The sequence below is a fragment of the Symphodus melops genome, assembly GCF_947650265.1.
Source record: "Symphodus melops genome assembly, chromosome: 12".
In the NCBI taxonomy this organism is placed as follows: domain Eukaryota; kingdom Metazoa; phylum Chordata; class Actinopteri; order Labriformes; family Labridae; genus Symphodus; species Symphodus melops.
This window is the reverse complement of record NC_136702.1, coordinates 23,303,549-23,318,452: the sequence shown is the minus strand read 5'-3', so window position 1 is coordinate 23,318,452 and position 14,904 is coordinate 23,303,549. Positions and strand designations below refer to the sequence as shown.

The 14,904-nt window shown below is 41.2% G+C and overlaps 1 protein-coding gene across 1 annotated transcript in view; it reads right to left on the bottom strand.

Moving 5' to 3' along the window:
* LOC306832971 (inactive dipeptidyl peptidase 10-like) overlaps nucleotides 1-14,904 on the bottom strand; it is a 79,617-nt gene that overhangs the window by 26,661 nt on the left and 38,052 nt on the right. Inside the window, exons 2-3 of the mRNA XM_079357993.1 lie at nucleotides 4,487-4,598; nucleotides 3,280-3,375 (exon numbers count right to left, since the gene is read on the bottom strand). Of these exons, the coding sequence (XP_079214119.1) occupies nucleotides 3,280-3,375; nucleotides 4,487-4,598 (208 nt within the window). The remainder of the gene's footprint in view (nucleotides 1-3,279; nucleotides 3,376-4,486; nucleotides 4,599-14,904) is intronic.

Sequence of the window (14,904 nt, the reverse complement as noted above, 5' to 3'; positions counted from 1 at the left end):
CATTAAAGAATAAGCGAGAGCAGGATATGGCAAAAGAAAGATGCCAATGGTTCCCCTGAGAACAGAACGGAGAAGCTCACAACAACAACAAAGACTCATTCAGGAGAATCTGTCAGAGACAACTGGGCTCAATGAGATTACACTTCAACTTCATCCTAAAGAAATACAGCGACAGGAGAGCCTGGAATAACTCAAGTCTAATCCCACAGCAACACTGCAGTCCTCAGAGGTCCGAGTTCCATTAATGCATCTGACAGGCGGAAATCATCTCAAGGTCCCATCTCATGTAAATGTCAACGAATCAGCTCTGAGGCATCAATCTCAGCTGAGAGGGGATATACACTAATTACATTCAAAATGCTTTGGAGTATAATGACGGGGAAATAAATATGAGGGGGAGATGGATGGATGGAGTTTAACAGGCAAACAAAAGTTGATTATTTTACTCTCATCGCATCAAACACGGCTCATTTTTAGCATTTTATACGCTCTGCAGGTATCAAATCAATGTTGATAAAAAAAACATCTTACAGAGAAAGTAATTGGAAAATGGGGGTACTGTCCTCTTGAGTTGACAACAGTTCCATCAATAAAGGCTCCGAGGATAAAGGTGACAAGCAATCTCAGCTGTGATTAAAAGTGTCCTCGTTATCCAATGACTCACCACTGTGTTAGAAAGGCCTAGAAATAAAATCCCCTGTTAAGCCAAGTATGGACACCGTGACCGGCTGATACTTTACACATCTCTTAAAGTTAATATTGAGGTGTGGAGACTGTAGTATGGGGTGGACATAGTACGAATGGTTCTTAAATTATTGACTTGACTCTTGGTTTGTGGTTGAGGCCTGAAAGGACTTGATGTTTGAACCTCTGTTTCCCTCTTCAGACAATGGAGTAGGTGGTACTTACTGTACATCCTGAGCTTTGTTTTCAGCAGATAATATTTTAATTGTGTTTATTTTTTTCTGATTGAGCAGCACAATGTCGATATTTCCTTTCTTTTCACTTGTACAAAGAGCGAAGAGGTGCAGGAAGACAAAAAAACGACACATTACAAACTATGAGTTGATATTCTAACCACAGCCTGCCCTGTAAATCTATCCAAGGTTTCCTGTGTACTGTAGCTTTAATGTTTGGGAGTAACTGTCTTTGTTTCATGTTCTCATACCTTCTTAGCTCTCTGCCTACTTGTGCCAATCCTGCATATCCACTGGTTATCAGCTGAGCAACATTTCATGCCTCTCGGAGCGATCGCCAACCTGTGAGGGCTTCTCTGGTGCAGCCATCAGTTAGCATTAAAGGACTACGAGCCATGATTTCATTTGCTGCGTGCGGCCTTTGTTAACCATCCAAACAGCAACTCAGGAAGCGAGAAAGGAGGTGGTGTCGCAAAAAAACGTGTAATACAGGATTGTTGGGCGCACTTGCATGTATGATATCTGGTTGACAACATTAATTCAAGCTGAATCTTTGTCAGGATGCCATGACGGGCGATCTTGCTCTGTACAGGAATGTTTTCATCCCGAGATGCTGGTGGAAAATACAGAGTATAAAGCAACTGGAAACCAGACCTGGTTCTAAGAACTGACTCTATGCCTAAAGATTCTACATCTTTAGATAAACTTACCTTTTTTTGTTTTTTTGTTTGCACAATTAATCAAATTTCACTGGCCTGCTTTTGAGTCCTTTCCCTGTCATCAGCATCCCGTTTACAGACCGAAATTTATTTACGTAAAAACTTGGTCAATGTCTTTAAATCCAGTTAGAGAACAACGATTTCCAAAAGAAGGATGTCTTTTTTCTCTTTGTGTCTTTTCTTTCCATCTTGAAAAGAAAATACCTTCTGCCACACGTAAGCTGTGGAAAAGTAGCGGTCATCTTTTGAAACATGCCACCAGTCAAGTGCTGTGAGCTTTGGAGGCCAAAAAGGTCAGCTCCTGAGTATAAATACACAGTGAGTCATTGTATTGAACAATGGCTCTGTCAACAACCTGCTGGTACAGTATGATTAATGTGTGCTTTGGAGCAGAACAAGTTTGACCTTTATGTATCCTTCTGGTCCAAAGAGATGGAGTACTGACTCGTCACTGGATCAAACTTGGTGGACTTCTTCTATGGTATATGAAAAACATAGTCACCAATGTATGACTGTCACTGGAAATGTTTTTCAGTAGAAACTACTTGACTTTATATCACGTTATCTGTCTGGTAACCCCTCCAGTTTAACAATTATCACTATTTTGAATCATGGACACAGGACTGTTTTTATTTATGTCATTGTTTTTATTTTGAGTGACCATTTTGAACAAAGCTGATCGCTTATATGTTAAACTCAATAAATATAATCATGTCCATCTTGTGCTTTTAACGGCTTTATCAGACTGAAATCTTCAACCTATGAGATATTCTTGTCTTATCGCTCCAGTCGCCGGATACAGTTTCTCCAGGAAGGTGAAAGTTTCACTTTCGGAGGACATAACAAACAGCAGCTAATGTCCAAGCACTTTGTGATTGTCTTCACAGTAGATGCTGGAGTATCTGTATTCAGACTGAACTCAGCCGTCTATGTCTGAACTGTGGTTCAGTGAAATCAGTGAAGCTTTGTGAGTTTAAAGGAAAGAGGAATGAGTAATTTCTTGATTGTGCACTCTGCAGGTTTTACTTTGGTTGGTGCGATTTGCACGTGGAAGTGCTTTTTATTTTCTGATCTTTAAGTTGCATTTATTATTAAAGCAACAAAACAAGAATAATCTACACAGTGTTTAGACACCATTTAAATCTTTTTCTTTTTCCAACATCAGACTGAAAATAAGAAAATAAAAAAATGACAGCTTGTGCACTGTGCAGGATCCTGTGGAGGATTTCAGTTTGCAAATCTGTGTGCACAGTTATCCGAACCAAACAGAATGTAAACTGCTGTGGACCGTGCACACAGATTTCTAAACTACATGAAGGCATTTACATTATTATTAGTTTCATCTTAGCCGAGTATTTGTAGAACACATAAATATTGTGTTAGTCTCCAGTTAAACTCAGACATATCAATCAGCTATATCAGTGGTGTGATTTCAAAAATAAAAGCCGTCCCAAGTCCTTCCTACACTACAGTAGAATCGTAACATACATATATTAGAAAAAATAAAAATCCAGGATTTTGAAGGTTAAGAAAATATACATAAAAAACATTGAACAACATTGAAGGCACATTAATGAATGTTTATGACGATCTTTCACACTCTTTCAGAGTTGTTGTTGTTGCTTGTTTTCTGACATACTGACCATTGATCCACTTTGCATCAGGGTCATGTATCTGGAAGTTTCTTTGGAAGAGGTCATCTACGGTCAACTGGGATCCAAAGAGTTTCCCGCTGTCATCTGCAGGAGATTTAAAAAGAACACATTTTAATATCACACGATGACTAAACAAAACAAAAGTTTCACAGTAAACTGAAGGTTTAGGAACAACCACAGTAAATAAAGAAACAGCCATTTCATCAGGTAAAGTATGAACACTCAGGAGGACTGCTCCAGATATCCTCCTGAGCTTGCTGTTTCTATGCTCCTCACGAGATTAGACTATTCCTGTCAGACAGGAGGGGGGGCAGGGGGTCTTCTGAGGTAACAGCAGAAGTAGTTGGAGAATGCTTCATGGTGTGATGGGGACAATATTGTTCTTTATATCAATGCTACGTGTCGTCCAACTGAATCACAACATGAACAGAAGAGCGGAGAAGAACATATGAGGACAGAAAACTGAATCCAGCTGTTTAATTACGTGCACAGAGATCGTATAGCGGTCGGACACATGATGCACCGTGCAGCAGGAAGGATGAAAACTGTCCCTCCTCCAGGTGAATTCTTTGGATAATATCCTGCTGCGTTCTTACACCAGCTCCCTCGGACTTGCTGCGAAAAAAAATACTCGAAGTCTGGCAGGAGAAACTCCGGGTAAAGTCCGAGCTTTTTGTTATTCAGCTGTTTGTGTTCACACATGCAGCTCCTCCTGGAAATATCCACATTTCCTGCAAGTGTGAAACTCCTGGTAAGGTAATGTTAATTAAATGGAGTATGTCTCCCTGTATCGAGATAAAGCAGATTTTTTTTTTGACTGACAGTTTAAGAAGTTAATCTCATCCAGATGTTTGCAAACACATCAAATGCTCTCTTTATTGCCCTAACATCTTGTTTTTCTCTACGTAAATTAAAACCTGTTTATACGTGAGTGTGTGTGTGTGTGTGTGTGTGTGTGTGTGTGTGTGTACTCTGACTGAATCTGGTTACCTGCTGTGTACTTTCACTGCTACTCTGTATTAATAAAAATGCAAATGAAGGCAAAACAAAGTGGAGAGTTTGCCGCTTACTGTGAGAGGATACTGATGTAATGTAGACCGATCCATGCTGAACATGGGAAAGGCGAGATTGAAACACTGCGAGAGAAGTTTTTTTATAATGTTGTTTTCAGTGATGCAGCTGTCGGGAGCCTCACCTTTTGACAGCAGAACAATGGACAGTCCGATGAGAGAGAGCACCAGTATGATAACCAGCAGGGAGATGCCGATGCCCTTCCAGTTTTTATCTGCTGCAATCGCTCCGATGTCCTAAAAAACAAGAGAAAGTAAACATGTCAATAAAAATGAATCATGCAGTACACCAAAATAAAAAAAACAAAACACAAAACTTTGGTGAAAAGGTTTTATTAAAGAAAGACAAAGCACTTGAGCAAGACTGAGAACTTCCTTCAGTTTGTTAAAAATGAGTTTACATCACCATTGTAGCCTTTAGGACTTGGAGATAATGCAACAACACAAAAACATTTCATATTCACTTCTAATAGAATTTAATGAGAGTAGCCTGCAAGGCCTCACTTGTAATGTTAGGTTACTCAGTGACGATACCTGGGCGTGCCGCCTACGTGTATTTCCTGCCTGTTTTTATTAAATGTTTTATAAATCAACAAAACATGGAGGATAGGTGGGTGACTATTGGAAAACCTGCATGAACCACAAACTCATATCCAGTTTGGAGGGAGGTGCCATGACAAGGAGAGAGTGATTCCACATGCTCACAGATGGTGCAGGGGAGAGTACCTGTAAAGGTGAGCTGGCTGTGATAAGCCTTATCATATTTTTATTAATGTATTCATAAAGCTGTTACGTGAAAAAAAGAGTGAGAGCGCGAGAGAGTGAGTGAGGACCTCGCGGCTGCGTGCAAAACGACAAAACTCCAGTTTAAAAAAAAAAATAAAAATCCCCCTCGGCTCCTGCAGAGAAATGAGACACAACAAAACCAAGAGAGCAGAGTCAGCAGAGAAAGAGAGAGAGAGTGAGAGAGAGTGAGAGAGAGTGAGACAGAGTGAAAGAGAGAGAGAGAGAGAGAGAGAGAGAGAGAGAGAGTCCACTGTCCAGACACCCCTCTCTTAAATGCACCCGTTGAGGTGCCTTGCTCGGCTTCTCATGGCTTCGTTTTATGAATGTTCATATCCAGCTGCTTGCTGATGCTGAACTCCAATAAAAGACAGAATATGGAGTGAAACTTTCCAAACAGGAGTCTTATACTCCTTGTGTCTGTGCGCGGATAAATTGAGCAGATTAAAGTTGTTTGTTAAGAAAATAAAATGAGTTTAGAGGGTAAAAAACACATTTAAAATAACTGCACTTCTTAGCTTAGCTGAGCTTTGCTCAGTATCACCCTTAAAGGAAAAAAGTTTGTAAAGCACATGAAGATGAAAACATGCTTCACTTTGTGGTTTTTGTTCTGATTGATATGAAGGTATGTACAGACTGAACAATGTCTGATATTCTCCAGTCTGGTTCACCTGCAGAGTTCACCTTGACCTGCACAAATCTGAACTACCTACGACTTGACATGACAGAAAGAAAAAAGCATGAGTCCTTAAGGCAACCTGCTGCTTCTACACCCAGGGGCTTTGTGCAGCCGTCGCTGCTCTCACTGTGCTGAACTTGATAAAAGAACACAACAATTCTCTGCAGACCACGCAGGTTCATTTTTCAACACATTTCAGACTCTTCATTTCATTTGCAGCGTCGGAGTTGTGTTATAAATAAATCTATCCGGCCAGCTATCTCTTCTTTTTCTGAGGGAAGAGGATTCAAAGTTTTCAAAGATTCAAAATCCTGGAGTCTGACCAACTTTGAATCCCCTCCTGCTTCTTCTCTTCATCTTCCACCTCAGCTCTGTGGCTCCTCATCATAACACGTCTGCATCCCTCACAGGAGGAAGGTCATTTTCTACAGAGAAGGTTCCTGCTCCAGCCTAAGATCAGCATCATTCACTTTGTGCTGTCTTGTTTACTCTCCGTCTTGTTTGACCTCATTAGTTGGAGCAAACCTCATTACACATCAGGGAACATTATTTTCCAAGCAATTTCTTCATCACATCACTTTTCATCGACCTCCCGTGAAACACTGCTTCTCTGTGAGGCCGTGAAGCTTCTGAACATTTGCATTTTTCATATCAGGAAATGTATGAAATCGTGTCGTCCCCTGCTGTAAACATGAGCCACAAAAAGCTCGACAAACACCTGTGTGCTCATTTTTTCATTGATATAAAAGACGATTGAACAGTACCACACAATGGTGAGTTTTTTTCTGAAGTGTTGATAACAAGCATGACTTTGAAAGAAGCATTCCCTCAGTGCTCCGTCTGCTCCAGAACCGGACCTCAGCTCTTCTCTTCAAGTCGTCTCGTGTCTCGTTCAGCGGTAAGTAAACTCTCAGACATTGGTTGAAGTTTTTACAGACTTACAAACTGATACAGATGATGGATTTTCGATGTTATTTTTTTAGACACATGAGTTATTAATTTCTGTCAGGACATGTGAAGTGAATCTTCACCTGACAAATCTACACTTTACATGGTTCACTCTCTGAGATGAATTACTCGAGAAAAAGGACTGTGCTATTCAACTTTTTAATACTTCTACCTATACATTTTACAAGCCTATCCATTTGTGTATAAAATAATATAATATTCATTATTGTGACGAAGCAGGTCAGAGGTTTGCAGACGTGATGCAGCCTCAAAGTGTTTCTAAAAGATTGATGTTTTCAGAGCATGAAGTCAATCCTCTCCTGACATCTTCTCTGAGCTTGAAAACGCTTTTTCAGATTTTGTTCTGAATGTCAGCCTGAGGTGGTCTCGAGTAATGTCGAGTCTGAGTGTGTGGCTGCAAACAGTAGAGCTACTTCACTCCAAAAACAAACCTGTATAACCATTTCTGTACAACCAGCCTGTGTTTATGATCGTGTACGTGTGAGAATGATTCTGGACTCTGCAGACCTCTGTACTCATTCTTTAACTATTTGTTCAATAATAGAGTACAATAGATTTCCCCCCTGATTTAAACAACATGTGGGACCTTTGGGAAACGTCACATAAAAGAGGGATTCATCTTTCTAGATCTAGTGAAAATCTGCCATCACTGTCATTAGCTAAGTCGAACTCCAAAACACATGTCCCAACATATTTTGCTAAACATTGAACGTCTTTTCATAAATCCAGTCCAATATTATCTTGCATTATGGTGATTTGAGGTCCTTTTTTTTTTTTTCTTTTCTTTGAGTCTCTTTCTAGGCTGAGCATGATGGAGGCAAAATAATAGATTTTATTGGATAAATAATTACAGACCAACTGAGCTTGATTTTATCAGAGTGAACAGTTTAGAATGGAGTCAGAGAGCATGCGTTACGCTGTCTTTAAACATCCGTTATTATAAGTTAGCTCATTAATGAACGTGAGAAAAAAAATACTGTTCCTGCGAGCTGTTTTCATTTACTTGTCCATCTGAAGCGAGTTCCTTGTTCTGTGGTTAAACTTGTTTGTTAGTCAGAAGTTACCTATGAACTCAAACTGGGACATGTTTTAAAAAGTCTTGTGGTCATGTATGATCATTTGTGTCCTGCAGTCATTATTGTTGTGCTCGTTTGCTTCGGGTTATTTCTGTTCTTGTTGCTGAGTTCCATGGAGTGACGGGCGTGGCAAATTAGCTGAGACAACAAATGCTGTTAATGTGTTACATCAGTTCAATTCTTTCATATTGTACCAATACAAATAAACAAAGACATCTAAAACCAGAAAAAGAAGAACATGGGACCTTTAACCACATGCTGAAAAAGAAGGTTTTGGTCTCCACATGGCACATGAAAGATAATTAGATGTATTAACTAAAGAGGGGAGGGGACACTCTGCAGAAGGCTGTTTCACTTGAGGTTCAACAATGTTTAAAGTGTCTGCTCTTATTTACTTCTCATACGACTTTCAGTCTTATTTATCTGACCTTCGACCGTCTCTACAGAAATCTATCTTCACGCTTTTCTACGATCTGTTTTTGGCCACGAGGATAATACACTTTTTATTTGTATTTAACCTGACTGAATTAATGCGAGCAGCCTCACCTGTTAACAAAGACAAGCTCAAGAAATTGACTGCGTGATGTGCCTCATCCAATATTTATCTGTGCACTTTGGCAGACGAGGACAACATTTACATGATGAATTTGTGGAGGGAAATATTCTCATAAATATCCCGAAGGTCTGAGTGTGAGAGATAATAAATCACCCAGCTCTGAGAGAGGAGCCGGGACCACTTGACATTTCAGGCAAATAAAAGCAGGGAGGAATGCCCCGCTGCAGCGGTTATTCAGGACACTGAATATTAAGAGACAGCATGAGCGAGAGAGAGAGATGTCCTTTGTCTGCATGAAAAGCTCTGTAAGGCTGAGCCATGAATGATGTCATGTTTTTGAACTAAACCTGGAGAGATAAAGCATCCCGTACATGGAGATACAAATGATTCATTTCTTATCTGGGACAGAAACAGGGTCATGTTATACTTACAGATGTAAAGATTTAAATGTGAAGCTCCTGTTATTTATTACTCAGAAACAACCGTATTTACATGTATGTGCTTTCAATACTGAGAATGTGAGAATTGTCCTCTGATAGGTATGCAGGAAGCCACCCACAATGCACTGCTGCTTCCTCCTCACGGACAGGACTGGTCCAGTCCTTCACATGTTAGAAGATGAATATTTGGAGCATGGGGAAATGATTTGAGTTTGTACTTGGCAATAAAAAAAACATTTCAGATTCTGATCTGGTCACTCTCTGCAGAACTGTAACTTTAAAAAAAATATTGCGATGTATGCACTCGACTGACTCTCAGTACATGTTCTGTACTTCTCTTTCAGCCACACAATGAAGTAACTCCCTGTCCATAACAAGCCTGCCAAATCAAGCGCTTTGAATGGACCCACTTTGTTTGGGAACCTTGGCCCTGGAGGGTTTACATTGTAGTCATTACAGACTGTGTTGCAGCGGCCTGCTGGAGCAAACAAATGAAGAGAAATTTTTTTGATCCCTAAACATGTAACGTATAGGGCCCAGTATGAGGTTCAGATGTAAACTATCAAAGGAATCACAATAGCTCTCATCTGATCTGGCGAGCAGAATCAAAGCGCCCTTCACTGTGATTGTACAACAAGACGAGGCGCTTCTCTTTAGAGGTGCATCCATACAACATAAAACCAGCATCATTCAGCACATACAGAAATAAAGACAGACAAAGCCTTTGCAGTGTTCTTCAGTGTGACGCAGTAAATCTGAGACACTTTCAGCCCACGGTGGATCCTCAGAAGAAGCAGATTCAGCAGGCTGGAGGGATGCATCAAATTAACACCAGAAGCTCGGAGCGTGGCTGAAGTGCTGCTCGCTCTCTGCGCTCCTGAGTGTGTTATCGAGCAGCCACAGCTTGCTGGTGGGTGGTTTTGGTGGGCTGTGTGTACGAGTGTGCGTGCAGGACCATATGGGAAGTAGGGCAAGTAGTTGGAGTGCATGACGGCAATTCAACATTGAACTTCCATTTTCTCTCTTTTTTTTCTGTCCTGCCTCTCTCCCTGTGCCAGAGAAGGTTCAGGTGGGCTTTATAAATCGTGGTAAATCTTTTTGTGCGAGGTTAAGAAATAAATTCCACACTGAGTGTCCAAGCTGCAGAGGTGTCAATCTGACTCAGTCACAAATCTGATAACCTTGAACTCAGCTTGACATTACTAAAATAGGCTCTACTTTGACCTAAACACCAATGACTCACTCCTCGAGATTTTCCTTTGAAAACATAGCCATTCAACCAGTCAAGGTTTTTCACCTTGAACAACTCAATATCCTCCCCACGCCCAATGATGTGAGGTTATATAACATCAAGTGCCCACAGAAACAAAAACTCGCTGAAATACAGATTCTTTGAGCAGATCCAAACACAAGCAGGAGTGCATCATGTTGGAGATTCTCACCACATCGATGTGTCTTATCAGTCAAACATCTTTAATCACGCCGTCCACTGACCACTGTCAGTGCAGCACAGCCTCCGCCGTTAACTACCTCCAACATTAAGCAAAGAAAACTCAGAGCCAGGTTTAATGAATTCATGTGACGGGTTATAACAAAGTGAGTTTTTCATGCACAGACAGCTTCTCCAGACTCATTTGCAGAGGTGAGCTGAGCCAAATTGAGGTCAGGAAAAAGGTAGTGATGTTATCAACCAATTCATCTCCTTTCAATGAGCTTTTTAATTAAAGGAAAGACAAGTCAGCTAAAGATAGTCTCCCCATCCTGGCTGCTGCTGAAACAGGAAAGGCCTGCCATTTCTGAGAAAAGCAATCAATTGATTTTCTTGCAGTATTACAATTACGACCATTTACCGTATGATAATAAGGTCAGTCAGACATTTTATCACTTATAGCATTTTGACAGGATGTCGGATTGTTATTTTCTCTTCTGCTTAAACACATTTCTTATAGTGTAAGAATTCATCAGCCTGAATGTTTTTAATTTCTAAAAGTGTGTGTGTGTGTGTGTGTGGGGGGGGGGGGGGGGGGGGTGCGATAGCCTAGCAGTTATGTTGCGCCCTCCATGTACAGTCCTACATTTCACTTGGCAGAGGCTTTTATCACTTGGCAGAGGCTTTTAAGTGACGTACATCAGAGAGAAAGTACAAAACAAGACAGTGTCTGGAAATAAAAGGAAACGATGTCAGTAAGAGCAAATGCACAGTTCTAAGTTTGATTGGGCACACAGGTGCTGACAGGCAAAGCACAACATCGACAGCAGTTCTTAATAGCTCCAACCAGAAGCCCACTTAAAAGTTATCAAACAAAACCATCATCCTCACCTATCAAGACCATCATCATCATCATCAAGGCCATCGGTGTTCATTAAAGAACTGGGTCTTTAGGTTTTTCTTTAAAAGGACTCTACAGATTAAATTTGGAGTTTGTTCCTCCACTGGGGGGCGACAGAGGAGAAGGGTCTAATTAGCGTCTAAGGACCCTGTTGTGGCGCCTTTCAGTGGCAGAGCGTAGTGGGCGGGAGGGAGTGTAGACCTGGATTAGAGCGTTCAGGTAAGGAAGAGGCGAGCAGCAGAGTTTTAAATTGGATGCGAGCAGTAACGGGGAGACAGTGAAGGGCTCTTGTGCTCTTTTAAGACCAGTCGTGCTGCTGTATTTTGTATCATCTGCAGGGTTTGATAGTGATATGGAGGCTGTAGTCTTCATTGGGCTGGCTGTGTGTTTGAAATTGACCTTCATTCAGTCATCGCTCTCCTCCCAACATTTCCTGTCTCTCTTTAGCTGTCCTACAAAGTTATCTTCACTTGTATCAAACATACCAACAGTTATTATTTGAAAAAGTATTTCTGTCCTGGGGCGCCGATAGCTCAGCGGCAGCGACAGCGCGCGTACCATGTTGCGAGGCCTCGCTCCTCGCGCGGGCGGCCCGGGTTCGCTTCCGGCCTGTGGCCACTTTCCCGCATGTCTCTCCCCACTCTCTCCCCCTTTCCGACTCTATCCACTGTCCTCTATCAATAAAGGCAAAAGGCCAAAAACAAATCTTTAAAAAAAAAAAAAAGTATTTCTGTCTTGATTTGAGGGGTGAGGGTCTTTATACATCCATGACTGACAGAGAAAATCAAAAGTTACAGTATTGACTGTTGCAGGTTTATACTTCTTTGTGATGTGTTACATTTTACAAGCACAGACAATAGCTGAGCAACCTTTTAACAGCAGCACTAACAGCAAGAGCATTAATGATTTTAAGTAGGTGGGACGGACCAGCAGGGATTCTGAACTCTTTGTTTATTTTAGTCACAACACTTTAAAAGTCAAGTGCCAACTTGACTCGCATCAAACACAGAAGAGCATTAAAAACTCAACCGTCACTGTTTGCGTCTCAGCTTCTTTCAAAGCTTCTTTTGAAGGTTGAACAGGTTGAAGTTTGAAATGTTGAACCTCATCAACATGTTTCTTGAGCTCTTGAAGGACAGATAGAAATGTGAGTATCAAGGGCACGTTAGTATTCCAGTTCTTGAGTTGTTTCACAGTTATTAAAGGAGCAATCTATATTGTATCTCTGACACCTAGTGTTTACATTGGGTACTGCAGTCCAAATAAACAACTTTACTTTACTTTAACTTTTATTTGTAAAGGGACCATGTACAATATTAAAGTCAAAGTTAACATTTGATGTATTGCATCAGAGTTAGCTTAGAGCAGCACAATTAAAACAGCTTCATAAAATGTGTGCTCAAACAGGCCGTTTGGAGATTTTCACTTCATGACATCACAAAGGGCAGTAGCCCCTCCCCCAGGTGGGTGACACTCCCGCAGCTAGGTGTTTGTTCTGCCCTGAGTCTGCCTGCTCGCCAGTCCTAGTTGGACAGTCGGTGAGCCGTCCTAGCCTTAGTTATCACGGCGTCTCTGGCTCCGTTGAAACTTAAAAACTTACTGAAGTATATGCACATACTGTATCTCTGTGTCTTCTTTATGACGCTGCAGTTATACTTTCAGACTGCTAAATCAAAAGTAAAAATCCTGGAATTGAAGAAAAAGAAGTTTTATTGAACTTCTTCAATATTAAGTTCATTTATGTTAATAATAAATGACAGCTTTTTTTTACGTGAAAACTGTGATGATTCTCTTCTAATTAAATTCACATCAAATATTCAACCTTTGACTCTTCATTTTAAGCCTGGCTCTGTTCTTTAATTGTTATGTGACTTGTTAATTTGTGAAATGATCTGAGGCAACAGAACAGAAGTGTCAGCAACTCAGCTAATGAAATGCAAACAAAGCTGGATTAAAGCCGCACTAACCGGAGGTTATAAGATCTAATGAAGAATCTAAACAGAAGATTTCACAATGTAGTCACCACTACACGACGCCTAATGAGCTTTGTCACTGAGCTAAACGCCATACAAATATTGTACAAGTTAATATAACAGAGTGATTGCAGACCATCATGAATGAAGCAGCTCTTTTGTCCATTAACACACTTCCTGTGGTGTTTATCACGAGAACATACTCTGGCTTTATAATCAGGGGCTGGCTGTATGTCCTCACTCCAGATGTTGGTGGGAATCATTATCACCATGGTGATATTCAGGTCCTGACTTTGAAAATGCCTCTGAGGGCAGACACTCAATTCATCAACCACGCCAACAACAAAGGAGTCGTTTTCACCTTGAGCGATGACCTAATGGGCCGGTGTACGACATGTTCAGATTTATGTTTGAAGTTTCCTACAGACAGAGGCAATCATAATAACATGAGAGGGAATTTCGCATGATGAAGACACAAAATACCTCTGCCCTAATTCTTCTTATATTTGCAAAAACAATGTCAGTGAGTGTGCTCAGAGCATCACTCACTACAACTAAAGAAAAGGCAGAGCCAGTGTCATGTAGTGATAGTAACACACTGCACTTCTGTGTGTTTTTTTTTTTTTTTCCCAAATTCCTCCGAGGGGGTTTGAGGTGAAAAAGTTTGATCTGAAGAAAGGACAAATATACGTTTGAGGAAGCAGGACATTATGTTCAGAGGGGAAACATTTACACAGTTTTTGTTTTTATCCTTTTATCAAATGACACTGAAGTTACAATCATCTTTTCCAGCTCCAGTTCTGCCTCTCAACAGTTTGACGTCACTGCGTTTCTATCAGAAGTAAAACCGTTACTCCACAAACATAGTAATGAGCCCTGTCCCCGCCGTGTCCACCGTGTGTTTACTGGCACACATCCTGTCTCTCCTCACCATCTGCTGTCATGAGAGGCATTATGCGAGGGTGGACCTTTTCACAGAGTGGCACGCAGATAAGATGCAAAGCTGCATCTGACAGGGAGGGAAACGATGCAGCGCCGCCTCGCCATGCGGCACATCTCATTACCCCAGCCACCCTGTCGACAGCGGGATCATAATTAATCTTCATTGAGCCGCTGGGCTGTCGGGCTGACAGGCTAAATGATTGGGGCGGTAGTGAGGGTGGATAACAATGTCCTCCAATGCGGCGTTAAAGTGGGATTCAATGGAGTTTAATAGCATGTTGAGGAAACACAGCTAGTTGTGGCTTACTGTGGCTGCTGACTCTTAGAGGAGGTGAACAGCAGAGCAAGAACAGGGGTTCAGAGGTTTGAGTCTGAGGTGGATTACATCATTATGAATGAAAGTATTATCAGTGCAGTGCGGTAGATCAACATCATAGAGCAGTTCAGTGTCATGTAAATGGAGTTTAAATCTGCCTCCTGTGACTCAAAGCTGCAGAGGAGGGGAGAAGTTTAGATCTTTAAGAAGGTGTAGGCCTGGCATCCCACTCCTCTGATTTAAATATCAATTTATGCATAAAAGTCTGAGTCTCCCCCAACATGAAGATTCAGAGATTTGTTTACATCCCAGCAGTAGCCAGAGGGTGATCAATTCACTGAATCGATTGTAACTCCTTTAGAGCTCATCAGTTTATCACACTGCAAAACAGCCTGCAGAAAACCTATCTATTCCCACAGTAATGGCACACATGCACGCGTACAATGTGATTTCTGTCCAACTCCTGTCTGCGGATGCTG